General features: G+C 52.6%; 1 protein-coding gene across 3 annotated transcripts in view; it reads left to right on the top strand.

Annotated features, from left to right (window-relative positions):
- ACLY (ATP citrate lyase) overlaps positions 1 to 18,636 on the top strand; it is a 44,477-nt gene that overhangs the window by 8,780 nt on the left and 17,061 nt on the right. Inside the window, exons 6-18 of one of the 3 annotated variants that reach the window (XM_019980946.2) lie at positions 346 to 425; positions 1,433 to 1,563; positions 2,337 to 2,455; positions 3,250 to 3,386; positions 4,070 to 4,131; positions 6,184 to 6,301; positions 8,279 to 8,433; positions 8,900 to 8,990; positions 9,947 to 10,027; positions 13,276 to 13,417; positions 13,698 to 13,866; positions 15,540 to 15,644; positions 16,513 to 16,709. In XM_019980946.2, the coding sequence (XP_019836505.1) occupies positions 346 to 425; positions 1,433 to 1,563; positions 2,337 to 2,455; positions 3,250 to 3,386; positions 4,070 to 4,131; positions 6,184 to 6,301; positions 8,279 to 8,433; positions 8,900 to 8,990; positions 9,947 to 10,027; positions 13,276 to 13,417; positions 13,698 to 13,866; positions 15,540 to 15,644; positions 16,513 to 16,709 (1,587 nt within the window). The remainder of the gene's footprint in view (positions 1 to 345; positions 426 to 1,432; positions 1,564 to 2,336; positions 2,456 to 3,249; positions 3,387 to 4,069; positions 4,132 to 6,183; positions 6,302 to 8,278; positions 8,434 to 8,899; positions 8,991 to 9,946; positions 10,028 to 13,275; positions 13,418 to 13,697; positions 13,867 to 15,539; positions 15,645 to 16,512; positions 16,710 to 18,636) is intronic. The other 2 variants (XM_019980948.2, XM_019980947.2) reach the window with 2 other exon arrangements.

Genomic DNA, 18,636 nt, shown 5'->3' with positions numbered 1-18,636 from the left:
CCCAGCCTTTGGCTGGAAGATGGGGAGCAGCCAGCAGTCCCAGCCCCTCCCCGCCCCCAGGAGGAATGCGGGGGCAGTGGGGAGGCTGGCTCAGACTGAAATGTCTGTCAGCATCCCTCACCTCCTTGCCCCTGTCTGTCTGGTGTGGGCCCCCCTCCTGCTCCATGCCTGACAACCTCTTTCCGCCTCAGTGGCTGAAGAGTGACATCCGGGGAGCAGGGTTTGGCGAGCAGAGGGAGGGTCAGCAGAGCGGTTGCTGGGGAGTGGAGCTGTCAGTAGCAGTGAGAGATGCTGCTGAGTCTGCTCCCTCGTGGACTGACAGTCCCTCTCTGCCTCCCCCTCTAGAATTCTGGCCAGCTTTATCTCCGGCCTCTTCAATTTCTATGAGGATCTGTACTTCACCTACCTCGAGATCAACCCCCTTGGTAACTATCTCTGCTGGGGTGGGCCCACACCCCCGCTTGCAGAGGGCACCACACCCCCGCTTGCAGAGGGCAGTGCAGACAGGTGTGTAGGGGCAGAGGGATTCCCCAGGCTCCTGTTTCTGAGCTCTCAGGAGGCCATGATCATCCTTCTGTTTCACCAACTCCAATTTCTTCTGTGATGGGGAAGTCCTGGTTATGGTTTGATTCTGCTCAGTGGCTCTTCCCGCCAGTAGATCAGGCTGTTCTCCCGGGAGCTGGGCTGCCGCTGTGTCTGCCTGACCAGTCAGGCCCTCCCTTCCTCTTGGTGCCTCAGAGGCCCCCTTCCCCTCCACCCGCTCCAGGAGTTAGTCAATCATTGACCCGCCACAGTTGGAAACACCTTGGCGAAGGCTCTCGGGTTTGCAAGAGGCAGGTGGTGTGGGCTGGCTTTGGCCAGAGCTTCTGAGGTCAGATTCCTGATTCAGATTCCAGCTGGGGGATGTAGCCCCTCTCATGGACCAGATGGCTCTGCGCTAACTAAATTAGCTCAGTGGCCCTGGGTAAAGGGAAGTGGACTCCAGCGAGGCAGCAATAAATGAATTCTGCTGGTGGGGGGCCCGGTGCACCCACAGCTCCCCTTCTTCCCACTTCTCTCTGGACCCTAAGAGACCCTGGGGTGCCCACCCAGGGGCCTTAGACATTGTGCTTGAAACACTCTTTTTGTTTTTAAATAGCAGAGTTGTGGATGGGTGAATGGGTAATGTTTTAAAATTGCCATGGCAGCTAAAACAGGGTTCTGCCCTAGTACCTACAGATCAGGGAGTGGGGATGGTCTTGTAGAATTTGTTTTTCCTTGAATGAGGGAAAAGCTGTGTCTCCATAAGAACCAATCTGGTTTCTTGTTGAGCTGGAGAGTCGTGAGGCCTGGGGGCCTCACGGGGGTGGGTGTGGGAAAGCCTGGAGGGGGTTGGAGGTGGACGGTCGCCTCTGCTGAGACCCATGTCCGATCGCCTCTTCTTTTCTTAAAGTCGTGACCAAAGATGGCGTCTACGTCCTTGACTTGGCCGCCAAGGTGGATGCCACTGCCGACTACATCTGCAAAGTGAAGTGGGGTGACATAGAGTTCCCACCCCCCTTCGGACGGGAGGCTTACCCAGAGGTAAGGCTGCTGTGGGGAGGAGACTGAGAGTGAGGGGGGCCCGGGCGGGGTGACTAATCTCAGATGAGCATTCCCCCCACCCCCTTGTGAGCTATATATTTGGCAGGAAAGGAAGGTCGAGCCATTTAATTTTCTTAAAACCCCAAAGGAGGTGGGGGTGGGAGAGAGCCAAGCCTCTGAATCCTGGCCAGAAATCCTTTTAGACTCCTCTCTCAATCAACCTCCCTGGGCTCGTAACTTGATTTGTTGTTTCTCAGTAATTCCGAGTGGCTCCCCCTGATCCTGTCATTAGATAGTTGTCTTGGCCACTTGCTGAGACTTTTAATTGCTGCTTCCCACCCCATCCTCTGAGAGGTCCTCACAGCAGGATCGGGCGTGTGTGACAGAACCTAGGCTAGGGGAAGAGTCTGGGCTGGAGGAACGGATGGGGCCTGGCCGGCTGGGGGAGGGTGGCACCTAATGAGTTAGGCAGGGAGATGCTGCGGGTGGGGCCAGGGTAGAAGCAAGTGACTTAGCAGGACTTAAAATCAGAGGGAAAGCAGTTGGAAAGTTTGTTTCCAGGCGGTGACTGGCTGTAGATGGTTTTGGTGCTTACAGACAGCATCCCATTTTGTCCCAGGCCCATGAGGCCCCACACAAACCCTTCTTCCTGACCCTGTGAGAACAACGGAGGCCCTTTTCCTACTGCTCCAGGGGAAAGGGAGGGGGCCTGGGGTCTGCAGCCTGGTGAAGGGGGTGCCCCCAGGGCCCACCTGTTGCTCTCTGGTCCCCAGGAAGCCTACATCGCAGATCTGGACGCCAAAAGTGGGGCAAGCTTGAAGCTGACTTTACTGAATCCGAAGGGGAGAATCTGGACCATGGTGGCCGGAGGGGGTGCCTCTGTCGTGTACAGGTGACCGAAGGGGCTGCTGAGGGGCTGACGGTCGGTCCCCCATGGGCTTCCCACATGTGGCCTGAATCAGCTTGACCCCCCTCTCCGGTACAGAACAGGAACCCTCGGGGCATTCCGGAAACGCCTACCCATGTTGTCTCCAAAACTGTCTTCTTTGCTTCAAAATTAAATTTTTAGTTTTGACTCTTACCATTAGTAATAATGTGCTCCGTGCAAAGGTGCCGCAGATAAGGGAAGTGAACCAGGCCGTGTCCCCACCCCTTGCCCTAGTGTGTCACCACGGTGTGTGTCCTTCCAGTTGTTTTAGCACCTGTGTCAATAGTCACAGGCTTTCCTGGTGGCTCATCGGTAAAGAATCTGCCTGCAATGCAGGAGACTCGTTGATCCCTGGGTCAAGAAAAATCCCGTGGAGAAAGGAATGGATACCTACTCCAGTATTCTTGGCCGGAAAATCCTGTGGACAGAGGAGCCTGGCGGGCTATAGTCCATGAGGTCGCAAAGAGTCGGACACGACTTAGTGCCTAAACAACAGCAGTAGTTATATTTTCACACTTCATAGAGATGTCGTGTAGGGCTGGCAGGGTGCTCCCCTAGGAGGGTCTGATGCAGCACAGTTAACCTTCAAGTATGACTGGTGAGGGGCTTGAGGGGCTTGAGGGGCTTGAGGGTCTGAGGGCCGAGAGGTCGCTTCTAGAGGTGGCCTGGTCTCAAGGCTTCAGGGGTTTCTGTGTGGCGCCCCCCAGGCACCAGGCTGCTGCCTTTTGCCAGCACTGACTTTCCTATCTCCCTGGCAGTGACACCATCTGCGACCTGGGGGGTGTCAACGAGCTGGCAAACTACGGGGAGTACTCGGGCGCCCCCAGCGAGCAGCAGACCTATGACTACGCCAAGACGATCCTCTCCCTTATGACCCGCGAGAAGCACCCAGATGGTGAGACATACGGGCTCTTCGTTGGCGTGGCCCAGTGTCCTGGGGTGGAAAGAGCTTTGGCTTGGGTGGGAGGCATGAGGTTGTCCCGGTCCTTTGAAACCTGGGGCTCATCGTTTAACTTCTGGACCGAGGTTGCCCTGACTTTGCAGCAGGTAGTGACAGCACCTGTCATTCCAGGGGCTCCAAGCAGGTGAGGAAGGGGTGGATACATGAAGTCCTATGAGCAGGTGCGAGGGAGGTGGCAGCAGAGGTAGTGGTGGCAGCATGCTTTTGCTGACTGCTATAAGTTCAGTTCTTCATGGCCTGCTTACACCTTTATTATTCAGGCTGTGTGGTTCCCAATTTCCCTTTACCACTTGTGCTGTGTTTTGGGACTACAGATACTGATTCCCCTTCTCATGAGCCAGACAGAGAATCCCACCAGGGTGTCCAGAAACCATGCTAGGTTTCTCGATGCCAGCTAGGAATGATGCAGAGATTCTGTGGGTTTGGATTGACTACCTGCTCCGTGGCGTAGGTAAGGGAGGGTTGAGCTGATGAAACTAAGTCAGGAGAGACCAGCTTGCTCCCCACCTCTGCACTGGTATCTCCTAACAATTGGGGGACCTCAGTTGGATTTCTGATACGATGCCTAAGTCTCCCTTTCTAACCCTTTTCTGACTTCTCTCTTGCTCCAAATCCAGGCAAGATCCTCATCATCGGAGGCAGCATCGCAAACTTCACCAACGTGGCTGCCACATTCAAGGTAACCAGCTGCAGGGGAACGTGGTTGGTTGGGGGGAAGCAGGGAAGGGAAGTTTCTGTAAGAAGATTTGGGACAGAAGCAGATCCCCATGAGATACCCAGGCCAGGGTGGGGGTGGTCTTGACCTAGGGATGCAGAAGACTCTGGGATGGATCTCTCTGAAGTTGTGTGTCTCTCTGGACAAGCAGCTGATCCTCTCTGAGCCGTGATTCTTCCATCTACAATGTGGGGAGAAGGTGAATTTCTGCCTTTCCTGTTTCAGTTCTTAAAGAACTGGCTTGATTGACCCCGTTTCCAACCTTCTGTTGTAAGACTGGGTTCTCTGCACCTCCTGGTGTTTTGTCTCCCAGTCATCTGCCCCCTCTCGAAAAGGTTGGCATAACGAAGTGTTTGACGCACTGGGGTGCAGGGCTTCTGCTTATCTAGTTGGAGGCTAGTCATCCTGGGTCTCTGTACATAGGTCAGGGCCGTGGGCACCAGTTTAAAGAAAGTGTGACTGCCAGTAAGAATGAGAGCTCACGTGTCTCCAGACTCCTCCCCTTCAGGGTGGCTGCCTCAGGAGGCCACTTATTATCCCCTACTGTCAGATGCTCAGGGCAGCTGTTCAAAAGAACGTCGGCCATCTGGTAGTTCCACATAAACTTGGAGAATAACATGTAGATTGAGACTTCCCTGGCAGTCCAGTGGCTTACAACTACATCCTCCCAAGGCAAGGAGCCCGGGATCGATCCCTGGTTGGGGAACTAGATCCCCCATGCTGCAATAATGAAGATCAAAGATCCCATGTGCCTCAACTAAGACCTGGCAAAGCAAAAAAAAAATCAGAAGTATATGTTATTTAAAAAAAGAAGAATGCGTAAATAAATGTCAGTCTTGGAAGTCTGAGCTATCAAGGAGTAGAGGACAAGGCCTTGTCAGTCTTACCTAAAACAGGTCCCTAATTGGACCTGATTCAACAAATAGATCTGACACAGGTGGATCTCGGCAGCTTTGTTTTAACTTCCAAGCAGTCCTGTCATAAAGGCAGCACCAGTGATAAGGGCGATTATGTCTGGAGCAGGCACCGTGGGTAGAGCTTCGCCGTGAAACGCCACGAATGATGGAATTTAGACTCCATAAGCTTGCCCCCCATCTGCTCAGACAAAACTGGTCCACAGCTGTGCATGTGCCCACGTTTCCAAAGTTATACCCATTGCAACAGCTGTTCCCAAGTCACTTGGAGAAGCTTTTGTAGAACTTTGCCGGTGAAATAGACTTTGTCCTGATAACCCCAACAGCTCATGCATAGGATCTTGGTGTACAGCTTCCCCCAAAATTACAGTTTTAAGAAAACAACAGCTGTTGTTAAGAAAACAACAGCTGTAGATGGGGTGAGAGACCAGCAAAGCCCCACTGGCATCTGAGAACCAGTACTCAATACTGGCAATACTCTGGTCACCTGATGCAAAGAGCCGACTCATCCCTGATTCTGGGAAAGATCGAGGGCAGGAGGAGAAGGGGGCGATAGAGGATGAGATGGTAATAGCATCACTGACTCAGTAGACATGAATGTGAGCAAATTCCCGGAGATAGTGAAGGACAGGGAAGCTTGGCGTGCTGTAGCTCATGCGATCACAAAGAGTTGGACACGACTTAGTGACTGAACAACAGCAACGTTGGCGGCCCAATACCCCGTGCACTGAGGGGTGTCACCCCGGGTACCCCATGTTCTCACCTCAGCACCATCACCAGTGGTCACCAGTCCTGGGCCTTGGGGTTGGTTGCGGTAGTCCAGTTTACTCATGGAATTCTTGACTGGCGGGGTCTTTCTGTGCTTCATGAGAAGCAGCCCTGGGTTTTTTTATTTTGGGTTGCATAGCACAGCTAATGGAGTCTCAGTTCCCTGACCGGGGACTGAACCTGGGGCCCTGGCAGTGAAAGCGCTGAGTCCTAACAACTGGACCACCAGGAAACTCCCCGCAGCCCTGGGACATTTGTTTCCCATGGTTGTAAGCGCTTGCTTTCTTGCTGCCTTCTTTCTAAGCACTTGAGTGTTGTCCCTTGGTCCTTCCAGGGCATCGTGAGAGCAATTCGAGATTACCAGGGTCCCCTGAAGGAGCACGAGGTCACGATCTTTGTCCGAAGAGGTGGCCCCAACTATCAGGAGGGCTTACGGGTCATGGGAGAAGTCGGTAAGATGGGGGGATGTTTTCTGTCCCTCCCACCCTGAGCGTCTTGCCTCCTCGGGATTTCCTGAGCAAGTCAGTCTTCTAACGTCTCCATGCTTCTCCCACCACCCACCTCACTCCCTGGAGCTACAGCCAGCTTCCGCTGCATTTCTATGCCCTCTGACACATGGCACCTGACCAAAACCTAAATTCAGGATGGGCAGGAAAGCAGTTTATTCAGCTGTTCATTCAGCAGTTGCCTGTGGAAGGCCTGCTCCACGCCCAGTGCTGTGCCGAGCTCTGGGGTCACGGCCACACGCGACAGCTGACAGGCAGCAGGCCCTCGTGCCATCGAGGACAGTGGCTGCGGCCTCAGGTACGAGGCAGGACCACTTGGGGAAGGGGTGGCCTCTGTGGGAGGGGACAGGGCCGTTTTAAATGAGGCAGTCAGAGCGCTTGGCCAAAGAGGTGGCATTTGAGCAGAAATCTGAGGAGGAGAGGGAGCAGTTGGTGGTGGCTGTCTGCAAATGAAAGGGCAGGTCCCGAGGCCTTGAGGTGGGACCGACTGAGGAGCCTGGGGTGGAGGTTGGAGGCAGAGAGGCCGAGGGAGAAGCATACAGGGCTGGTATAGGTCCCGTGGGCACTTGGCTGTGACCCTGGCAGCTGCTGGAAGACTTGAGTAGAGGTGCAACACCATTTGACTTGGAGTTGAGGGCTAGTTAGGCTGCCAGGTGGAGATAAGGCCTCCAGGGCAGCCAGCTTGAAGCAAGGAGACCACCCAGGAGGCTGTGGCAGCTCCAGGACAGAGCGGTGGCCCAGACTGAGGGGTGAGGGGAGGGAGACGGGTCAGTATCCAGGCCTGGATGGAGGTGGGGGTCCAACAGATTGTAGAACAGGAAGGAGTTGCCCCCTCTCTGAGCTGAGGGAAGCGAGGGCGTGGGTCCATTTTGGTTTCCTTTCTTCCTTCTCCATTTTGGGTGCCTCCTGCAGGCTCCAGAGACCTCAGACTCAGGGCTTTCAAGAACTGGGGTACCACGTCTCATCAGTGAGGACTAAGATTAGGTCTCTCTGAACTGACCTGATCGAACCAGCGGACTTTGGTCTTGAGTGAAGCGCAGCCCTGGTGCCAAGAGCAGTTTTGTGAGGGGTGGGGGGTGGGGGTGGGGATGAGGGGTGGGGTGAGGGTAGGGGTGAGGTGTGGGGAGGGGGATAGGGCGGGGGTTGAGGGGCAGGTGACAAGACAGAGGGGAGGAGATGTGAGCCGCTCCTGCTCAGTGAGCGGGCCCTCTGACTGAGAGACTGGACCTTTCCGCCTTCCCGTTTTCCCAAATCTGGGATCCATGGCAAATATTACAGCCACCTGGATCACTTACAGTGGTCTCAAGTCCTAATTCTCACCTAAAACTGAAGACCTGCCCTGGGCTCACAGCTTAGTTAATGCCACCCAGTCACTCCTGGGGCCTTAAACTCTGGGGACATTAAGACAAGTAAACAGCGGCTGGAACATGATGCTGTCTACCAGGGATCTCCAGGCAGGGCGGCGTGGAGGGGAACGGCTGTCAGGTCAGGGAGGGCCTTTCTCAGAAGGTGACACTTCAGCTGAGCTGAGTGACAGCCAGGTGACAGCTCCGTGCGGAGGAAGGAGCAGGGCAGAGCCCTGGGGAGAGGAGAGGAGCCCAGGTGTTCAGGAACAGAGGCTGGGCTTGGAGGGCTGTGGTGCGGTGGCCACAGGCGACAGGGGTGGAGGAGGAGGGCAGGCTCTCACGATGCTGTGGTCATTGGAGGGTGTCCATAAAGCCATTTCATGCTCTTGCTGGCAGGTAGTCTTTACAGAGATTTGTTTAGTGGTGAAGAAAATGACCACCAACTTGTCCTGGGATAATCGGGCTTGCACAGAAAGTGCCAGACACGGCCAGGGCTCAGAAGGGTCCTTGGCAGAGTCCTGCGGCCACGGGCACTTCTTAGGAGACTCAAGTGATGAGTGCTTTTCCTTCCTCACAGGGAAGACCACTGGGATCCCCATCCATGTCTTCGGCACCGAGACTCACATGACGGCCATCGTGGGCATGGCCCTGGGCCATCGGCCCATCCCCAATCAGCCGCCCACAGCGGCCCACACCGCAAACTTCCTCCTCAACGCCAGCGGGAGTACTTCAGTAGGTTCCAGTCTTCCTCTGCTGCAAAGCCCGCAGAGTCATCTTTGTCGCCCCTCATACCCCATCCCATCCGGGGCCCAGTCCCCACCTTTTGGGGACCTTGGGGAGGTACAGGGAGAAGGCTGTATGTGGTTAGTTTCTGTATCTCTGCTGGTTTTTTTCCTGCCCTAGTCAAGGTGGTGGTGTGGAAAGATAGGGGATTTTTAAATTAGACCCGAGTTCAAATCCTGCGGAGGGAGGGACCCCGGCAGTTATCACCAAGAACCTCAGTTTGCTTGTCTATAGCTTGGGGACATTACTGATTCCTATCTCAGAGGGTTATTAGCATAGTACTTTTGAAAGCATCTTGTGGAGAACAGAGCTGTGTGTAGTTCTTATTACCTGAGTTCTCTGGGGCCTTAAGGACCATTGGCTTTTTTCCCAGCTATTCTCTGTGACCCTTACTTTCTCCCCCTTGTCCCCCCAGACTCCAGCCCCCAGCAGGACGGCATCTTTTTCTGAGTCCAGAACTGATGAGGTGGCCCCTGCCAAGAAGGCCAAGCCTGCCATGCTCCAAGGTAACTCCCAACGTGGTTTTAGAACCCTCTCTTCCTTTCTGAGACCTCGCTGGGCCAGCAGAGGTGGACGGAAGCAGTTTGGGCTTCGCTGTGGGCGTGGCACGTGGGATGTGGGATGGGAATGGGACACGGAGATGTGGTGGCCGGAGCCTTCTCTGCAAGTGGGGTCACTCCACTCCTCAGTTGTCTTCTCTGCCCCCTCCCACGGGGTGTGTGATCTGGGCTGGTGGGCTGCGGAGGAGACGGAGTTACAGGAGTACCAGGTTGGGGGAAGGTCCCTCAGGCCCTCCCCCTGAGCAGACAGCACGAGCCCAAAGCTCAGGATGGCAGAAGACTCCTGTGCCCGCCCCCACCATCCTGGGTCTCACCTTCCTGGGAGCGTACCGCAAGGCCACACGTTGTCTGCCCTCCCATCTGGTTTGCCCACTCGTCTCTCCCTCCTCTGATTCATCAGAGACCTGATCTCTGCCAGCCAGCCCTTGCCACCAGGACTAGGTAGCCCATGTCAGTTACCCCGGGTCTCCTCCTGGGGTGGACAGAGTGTGCTTGAGGCATTTTGTGGAGTAGTGGCGCTGGCTCCGGGCTCTCAGAATTGGAAGTCCTCAAAACGGCTGCTTTGTCCCCAGCACAGTGTCAGGTCCATCTTCTCAGCCTCATCATCTCATTGATGTCCCCTGCTTCCCGGGGACAAAACAGGATTAGGAGGGCGGGCCTGGGCCAGCTGTCCATCCAGAGACCCTGGGCCTTTGGTGTCCAATGCACCCTCTGAGCCTCGGTGCTTTCGCTCCTCTCTCTACGCCCTGGACCTCTGCCCCTTCTTGGCTCCACTCTGCTGATCGGGGCCCTCCTGTTGGCCGGGCCCCTGTCTGTTGTGAACAGACTAGAGATGGTGAGGGTGGCAGCCTGGCGAGGCTCGTCCACCAACCCCTTCCTGTTCCCACCCTCTCCCTCCAAAGCCTCCAGCCATCAACGGGTCACTCAGTCGCCTTGGTCATTTTCTTTGACAGATTCAGTCCCAAGTCCAAGACCCCTGCAAGGTAGGATGCCCCCAGCTCCGCGTGTGGCTTTCTAGTGGGTTACAGTCTTTACTCTGTGCTTCTGTCTCCCCGTCCCTGGTGGGTTGCAGTGTTGTCTGGTATCTTCTCTGTCCCTGCCTCGGTGTAGCCTGCCCCAAGTCCTGGTCTTTGCCCCCTCCCTTCCCACCCCTGCTTTATTTCACGCCCCTGCTTTCCTTGCCATGGGGGTTGTCACCAGCTCATACGTGGTGGGGAGTGGACAGTGCAGGAGGGGCAGGAGCCAGGCCCACGGCCTCAGGAGGAAGCCATGGAAACTGAAGGGGGCTTGGCGGAGCCAGCGGGCCAGGAGGGGAGCCGCTGACCACCTGATTCTCTGCATCCCGTGACGGCTTCATTTTCTTTTCCCACCTCAGTCTCACCACTGCCGACTGCATCCCAGAGCTCCCAGCACCTGGGACAGGTTCAGATTTCTCTGGGATTTGGGAGGAAGACAGGATGGAGGAGAGAGAGAGACCCGGAAGGGTGCACAGTTAATCTGGACTGGGCTTTGTGTGTGTGTAAGGTCACTGTTTAGCAGGGATAGGATCTGTGTGTGCTCACGCTCGCGTGCACACGTGACTAGGTTCACTGAGGTGGATAGATGCATCAGTTCGAAGTGTCAGGTCTTCCATTTAACTTTTTGATACTCACAGCTGTGCAAAATCCGGGGCATGGTAGTCTCTTAAGGATGACCTGTGACTCCTTGCTAAGAGGAGGAAAGGGGTAACTAGGCGAGGTCAAGTAGCCCTTCCTCCCAGCCTCTGGCAACATTCGTTGTTTACGTAGAAAACCAGACCTGAGGCTGAGCCCTGAACAGACTCTCAATGAGGGCTCTTGGCCGGGATGGGGGTGGGGGTGGAGGGAGAAATGGCTTTGGTCTTGCTGTCAGTCCTGAGCTATGTGGGAAAGGAGGGCAGGAAGTGGGGGCAGATTGGCCCAGGACACCAGAGCCAGTGGAGGAGCCTCGTGGGGGCTTAGCCCCAAAGCACAGGTTCTCTCTGGGGCCTCTGTGCTTCTAGCAGGCTGAGGGTCGCCACCTTCAGCTTGTCTTCTCTGTGTGCTGAGCGCTCCAGTTCTGCCCTTTTCAAGCTAGGAGTGCGTGTGGGTTGGTACAGATTCCAGACCTTGTCCTGGGATCCCCGGGAATGGGGAGCTGGGTGGGGCAGTGCTGGCTTATGTCCCTCCTCACTTGCACAGTTGAGCTGCATCTCAAGGTCGTGTTTGTGTAACCCTGACTTTGATGCTAGATGACCTACAGTTTCCGTCATTTGGCATCTCTGGGCTTCAGTTTGCAGGAATTGGAAAGTGAGGGAACTGGACGAAGTGGCCTCACTTGTTCTGTGATCTCATGTCTCACTGAACCCAGATGGATCCAGGGCACCGTAAATCCTGGGTGTTGGCACCATTAGGAGCCTTCTGTCATGAGAAGCTTACGGCTGTGATGGAAGAGGATAGCCTGCATGGGATGTGAATCCTCCATGCCTGGGGAAAGTGATCTCTAAATTTCATTAAAAAAGAAAAAATTATTCAGCTGTATCAGGTCCCAGTTGTGGCACCTGGGATCTTCCTTGTGACAGGCGATATCTTTTGTTGTGGTGCGTGGGCTCTGGTGTGGCGTTCGGGCTTATTGCTCCTCTGCATGTGGGATCTTAGTTCTCTGACCAGGGATCAAACCTGTGTTCCCTGCATTGCAAGGCAGATTCTTAACCACTGAACCACTAGGGAAGCTTCATCTTAAAATAATCAGACCTTGAACTTGGTTAGCCAAGCCAGTGATAGTACCGCAGGTTAATTAATACTAAATGCCCCTGAGTTTTCTGCATTATGTTTCTGGAGGGACAGCTGAGAACCTCCCCTGAGGGCTACTTTCCTCCAGCTGAGAGCGGGGGGGGGGGGGGGGGGGGTGGGGGGGGTGGGGGGGGGGTGGGGGGGTGGGGGGGGGGTGGGGGGGTGGGGGGGGGGTGGGGGGGGCGGGGGGGGGGTGTCAGTTGACGCACCTGCTCTAGGTGACTGCCAGCTCCCAATCCCCTCTGCCCTTTCCTACCCTCTGGTGACCCCTCCAGGAGCAGGAAAGAGCCACCTGGGAGGAGGCTGTGGGGAGAAGGTCAGGTGGAAGGTCGATGAGATAAGCCTACAACAAACCTCTTTCTTGCACCTACACTGACCTAGAATCAAGAGGTTTAAATCCTGACATGAGCTGTCTTATGTCCAAGGTCACAGGTGGTAAGGATTGTTGGGGATCTGTTTGAAGTCTTATAGTGAACAACAAGGTCCTGGCGTATAGCACAGGGAACTATATTCAGTGTCCTGTGAGATATATATGTACTTGTGTGTGTGTGTGTGTGTGTGTATATATATATTTGTGTCACTTTGCTATACAGCAGAAATTAATACAACATTGTAAATCAGCTATGCTTCAATTAAAAAATAAAAAGTCTGCAGGACTTCTCTGGTGGTTCTGTGGTTAAGACTCCATGCTTCCACTACAGGGAGCACAGATTCAATACCTGGACAAGGAACTAAGATCCTTCATGCTGAGCAGCATGGCCACGCCTCCCGCCACCCCCACCTCCCTTGCCCCCACACCAAAGTTAGAAAAAAACATGTCTTTCAGTCACTGTGATTGGGAGAACTTAACTTTTTTTTTTCAGATGACTTTAAAAATAATTGATCAGGACTTCCCTGATGGTCCAGTGGTTAAGAATCTGCCTGCCAGTGCAGGGGATCCCTGGGCCAAGAACTAAGATTCTACATGCCACGAGGCAGCTAAGCCCACGCATGGCAACTGCTGAACCTGTGCCCTAGAGCCTGTGCGCCACGACAAGGGAAACTATCACAATGAGAAGCCCATGCACCACAACCAAGAGTAGCTCTCACAACTAGGGAAAGCCTGCACTCAGCAATGAAGACCTAGCACAGCCAAAAAAAAAAAAAATTGATCAAGCCCTCATTTGCATACATACACCTTTCCTGTAGGAATTCTGCTGTCTATTCACCGTTGAGCTCTTGGCCAGCCAGGCAGGACCTCTCTGCTCTTTTCTCACTCTCTGCTACCTCTTTGCAGAACAAATCCAGGTGCATCGTCCCCCAGTTTGTCCGAGTTCCATCCTCTTGCCTTCCTTTGCAGTTCTGATGAGTCACTCTCCCTGGACCTGGGGCGAGGAGGGGTCTGGCAGGTAGCCCCTAGGGGTGTGTGTACTGGGTGCACTCGCAGTGTCTCTGCCCACCAGGAAAGAGCGCCACCCTCTTCAGCCGCCACACCAAGGCCATCGTGTGGGGCATGCAGACCCGGGCTGTGCAGGGCATGCTGGACTTCGACTACGTCTGCTCCCGCGACGAGCCCTCAGTGGCTGCCATGGTCTACCCGTTCACGTGAGTCACTCCGCGGGGAGGCTGGATGCAGCCACCAAGTGGAGGTCCTCATCGCATTTCCTCTGACAGCAACACAGCTGGGGGGCCTTGGCTTATCCCCCCTTGCTGGGGAGGTGTCTGCCCATCTCAGATGGGGGCGGTTGATGTTTCTGGGGGATCTCTTTCCCATAAACTAAACTCTTTGAAGACGGTGACCCTGCCTTTTTATCCTCTGGGTGAAGGCCCTCCTGAGCCCCTGCAGGTTGACCATGTCCTCAGCCCTCCTCTGCCTTTCTCACAGTGGGGACCACAAACAGAAGTTTTACTGGGGTCACAAGGAGATCCTGATCCCCGTCTTTAAGAACATGGCTGATGCCATGAAGAAGCACCCAGAGGTAGACGTGCTAATCAACTTTGCCTCCCTGCGCTCAGCCTACGACAGCACCATGGAGACCATGAATTACGCTCAGGTAGCTCACTGCGCCCTGGGGGTGGGAGGCCGGGCAAGTCCTGAATGGTGTCCACTGGGGACAAAGGCCTTGGGACTCGGGACTGGCCAGTGATTTGGGTGAAAGTGGTGGGAGACTTGATCTTCAGGAGGCAACGTGGTCACTGAGGGTAGGCGGGCTGCTCACCTGGGCTGGCAGAGTCCAGGATCATCCGTACCTACCAGTTGCTCTCTGTGCTGAGACTGGTTTTGAAAACAGGATCAAAAGCATTATTTTTATTGTAAGATTGTTACACATTTGTTGTCGAAAAAAATGCCGAGAAGTAAGAAGAGGAAAAATATTTCAAGATTAATTTCCCAGAAACACGGTTGCTGACTCTGTGTACATCCTTATCCATACCTTTTTCTGGATTTGAACAAATGGAATAACATATCTGTTTTATAATCCATCTCTGTCAGTGATGCTTTCCACATCAATATTTACCATTTTTGCTTTTTCAAGTCTTGTGATGAGCATATATCCTTCATTGCTTCCCCACGTAAATGTCTAGAAGTCACACTGCTGCACCAGAATGTGCAGCTTTGAAAGCCTTTGATCCATCCTGCTTGCCAACACTGTTGATGTTGTTCAGTTGCTAAGTCGTGTCCGACTCTTTGTGACTCCGTGGACTATAGCATGCCAGGCCTCCCTGGCCAACACTGAATGCTTGGATTTAAAGAACATATATACATGACAGAATGATAGGCATGCTATTTAATTTGCATATTTTTGATTATTAACTAAAATGAGCTTTTGAAAATATGTGTTGGCCATTTGCATTCTGTGATGTGGCCTCCCTTCTTTTTTCTCTATTGAGGTGTTTATCTTTTTTGTTATTGATTTGTAAGAGCTCTTACAGATTAAGATAGTCATTTTTCTGTTCAAAATTATTGTCTGATACAGAACTGACTTATTTCAGTTTATGACTAGAAAACATAAACTTGTTTTGACATCTAGGTGAAGCGAAAAAAACCCACAAAACATTCCTGTTAAAAATGAGCAGCTTTTCTAGTCTGGAGTACAGATTAGTGAACTACAGCCCAAGGGCCAAACCCAGCCCCCTGCCTGTTGTTGTAAATAAAGTTTTATTGAAATACAGACAAGTTCATTCATTTACACATTGTCCATGGCAGCTTTTATGCTTCGAAGGCAAAATGTACTAGTTACCCCCAGAGACCGTATGACCAACAAACCCTCAAACACTGTCTTACCCTTTATAGAAAAGGTTTGTGTGGGATCTTTCTCACTCCATTCCACCTGCTCTGGCTTTTCCCTTAGCCTACTCTCTGGTCCAGGTGTGGAAACAGCTTGTTTCTATCATGTGGCTTATTCCTATAGCCGGTTTATAATCAGGCACCTGGACAGATGGGGCTGAGTCATGTCAGTTTTTGGATGGGCGAGGATATAACAGCTTTGACTACAGCAAGGTTTCTGGAACCTTTGCTTCTGCTTGGTTACGGACTCACTGTGATGGTGACCAATGGAGAGCAGTTTCAGGCGTCTCTCTTTTGCGGGAGGGTGACCAGAGGCTGGTGGGAAGAAGGAGGTGCATATTGTCATGTTTACTCCTGGGAGAGGTCTGGGAGGTGGGTTCAGGAAAGGTTGCCGCCTCGTTGTCTCACGTGGTGAAACGATAACTGTCCCCTGTGCTCTAGATCCGGACCATCGCCATCATAGCCGAAGGCATCCCTGAGGCGCTCACGAGGAAGCTGATCAAGAAGGCAGACCAGAAGGGAGTGACCATCATTGGACCTGCCACCGTGAGTGTCCCTTCTGCTTCCAGGCTCTCAGAAAGCTCATCGTTGACTCTTCTGTCTCCTGTCTAGTTTGAAAAGATTGAGAGTACCTGCTGAAAGTCAGTCTGTCCATTGCCAGTTTTTGCTTGCTTGTTCTGACTGCTCCTGCAGCCTGCGAGAGCCTACTTCCCCAACAAGCGATCGCTCCCCGGCCCCAGCAGTGGAAGCCCTGTGTCCTAACAACCAGGGAATTCCCTGTCCATTTCCAGTTAATTTTTTAAAGGGCTGTCTCCCCAGATAATATCCCCTTTATAGTTTCAAGGGAATAACAAGCTTTTTTTGTTTTTTTGTTTGTCCATCCTCATACAACCCTAGCATGGTCTTTGATTATTCATTCCTGCAACTGTGAACCAAAGAGAAATCTACCTAGGGGCCTTATTCTTGACACAAAGCTTCTTCGTGTAACAAAAAATGGCCCTGTGAATGTTTTTTGTTGCTATTTGTTTTTACTTAGCTGTTACACTAAAAATTTGGTTGAAGCTAAGATTTTTGAGCTAAGCCAGGGACCTTTCGTCTTGGAGGTGGAGGGTGATCTTGAGCAGAGTACCTGCTTGCATCAGACACCTTTACTGGATGACATTGTCCTTTTGGAGCAAAAGAGGTTACTTAACCCTGAGTGTGCACATCTATATCTGCAGTTATAAGCCACCACATGGCTCCTTTTTTCTGTGCCATGTCTCTTGACGGGGAGAAGAATCTTCCTCAGCAGGAAACCACACGTGCAGGTGCTGGCCAGGGTGGGCTGGGCGGGTGATCTGGGTTCTGTGACTCAGCAGAGCTCTGTGGTCACTCAGCCTGTCCTCCTCCCTGACCGAAGTTTCCACCCCGGCAGGTTGGTGGCATCAAGCCCGGGTGCTTTAAGATCGGGAACACCGGCGGGATGCTGGACAACATCCTGGCCTCTAAGCTGTACCGCCCAGGCAGTGTGGCCTATGTCTCGCGTTCGGGCGGCATGTCCAACGAGCTCAACAATATCATCTCTCGAACCACAGATGGCGTCTACGAGGGCGTGGCCATTGGTGGGGACAGGTGATCTTTTTTAACTTTTTATTTTGTGTTGGGATATAGCCAATGGTGGCTCAAATGGTAAAGAATCTGCCTGCAATGCCAGAGACCCAGGTTCGATCTCTGATTTGGGAAGCTCACCTGGAAAAGAGAATGGATATCCACTTCAGTATTCTCACCTGGAGAATTCCGTAGACGGAAGAACCTGGCAGGCTACAGTCCATGGGGTCACAAAGAGTTGGACATGACTGAGCAACTAACACTTCCACTTTCATAGCCAGTTAACAGCGTTGTGATAGTTTCAGGTGAACATCGAAGGAACTCAGGCATACGTATTCATGTATCCATTCTCCCCCAGACTCCTCTCCCATCCAGGCTGCCATATAACACTGAGCAGAGTTCTATGTGCTATACAGTAGGTACTTGTTGGTTATCCATTTTAGACATAGATGTGTGTACGTGACCATCCCAAACACTCTAAAAAGGTGTTTCAAAAGGCTTTTGGGCTTTGGGTGTAATTCTGTTGTCTGATTTGTAGCCAGAGGAAGGCAGCAGAGGGCAGTGCTTAGCAGGGCCTATTCTGAAATCGGGCCCAAGGGGTTCAAATCCTAGTTTCTGTGTTTGGGGTAGCAGGGTTCGGGGAGGGGGTGGCTGCTGCAATCCTGGGGAGGTTACCAACCCTCCCTAGACCTCCATCAACCTTATAGAGCAAATGAGTAGAGTAATATCCCCCACGGGGGTTTTTTGGAGGATTGGTGGTGGTGGTGGTTTAGTCTCTAAGTCGTGTCCGACTCTTGTGACCCCGTGGACTGTAGCCTGCCAGGCTCCTCTGTCCATGGGGATTCTCCAGGCAAGAATACTGAAGTGGGTTGCCATTTCCTTCTCCAGGGTTTGGAGGATTAAATGAGACTAGTACAGGGCTTGATGCTTAGTAAATACTCGGTGTTAATTGTAGTTAATAAGAGTGAAAGGGAGGGGACTTCCCTGGCGGTCCAGTGGTTAGGATTCCAAGCTGTCACTGCCAAGGGCCCAGTTCAATCCCTGGTCTGGGAACTAAAATCCCACAAGCTATGCAGGGCAGCCAAATTAAAAAAAAAGGGAAAGAGAAAACTATTCTTTTATTCATTAATACTTCTGGCCACAAATATGAGGGTAATTTTCTAGCGCTGAGCAGTTTTCTGATTCTCTGCAGATACCCCCACTCAGAGTCTTACAGTTCAGTTAAATTCTGACATTGTCTGTCTGGAAATAGCATCATAGCATCAGATCCCATAGGTTTGGGGCTTGGTCCCCTAGGACTCTGCAAACCCCAGCCTTTGGTACTTCTGAACACCGGCTATAAGTCAGTGGGGAGGGGGAAGGGTGGTCCTATGACTCCCTCCTCAGGTTTAATAATTTGCTAGAAAGGCTTGCTGAACTCAGGAAAAATTTACTCACAGGCTTCCCAGGTTATTACAAAAGTATGTAACTAATGAGCAACGAGGTGGAAGAGGGCAATGGGTCATGGCAGGGAGAGTGTGTGGAGCCTCTGTGCCTTCTCCTTTGAGCACATTGTACCAGCCTGCCGAGAGTTGCCTCATGAAGACAAAACACTGCTGTCCACCCCCGTGACTCAGAAAATGACAAAGGTCTTATGCGTGCTGGGTCAGGAACCAGTGCCAAAGACCAAATATGAAAACAAAAGATGCTCTTAGTACCCTTGTCACTCAGATAGTGAGGGTTTTCAGAGCTCTGTGCCAGGAACTGGAAGCAAGAGACACACACACACACACATATATATATATATATTTATTTCTTACTACGTCGCAAATCATGTTCTTAATATTTTTTGTCAGTAGGAACAATGATCAGTAGGTCATCAATTGAGTAACGTCTTAGAGCAATGCCTGGTACTTGTTACCATGATAAATGTTTGCTATTACTGTTTACTGTTATTACTGCTGCTATTGTT

This window comes from Bos indicus, chromosome 19 (genome assembly GCF_029378745.1).
Source record: "Bos indicus isolate NIAB-ARS_2022 breed Sahiwal x Tharparkar chromosome 19, NIAB-ARS_B.indTharparkar_mat_pri_1.0, whole genome shotgun sequence".
In the NCBI taxonomy this organism is placed as follows: Eukaryota; Metazoa; Chordata; class Mammalia; order Artiodactyla; family Bovidae; genus Bos; species Bos indicus.
This window is presented reverse-complemented; position numbering and strand designations above follow the sequence as displayed.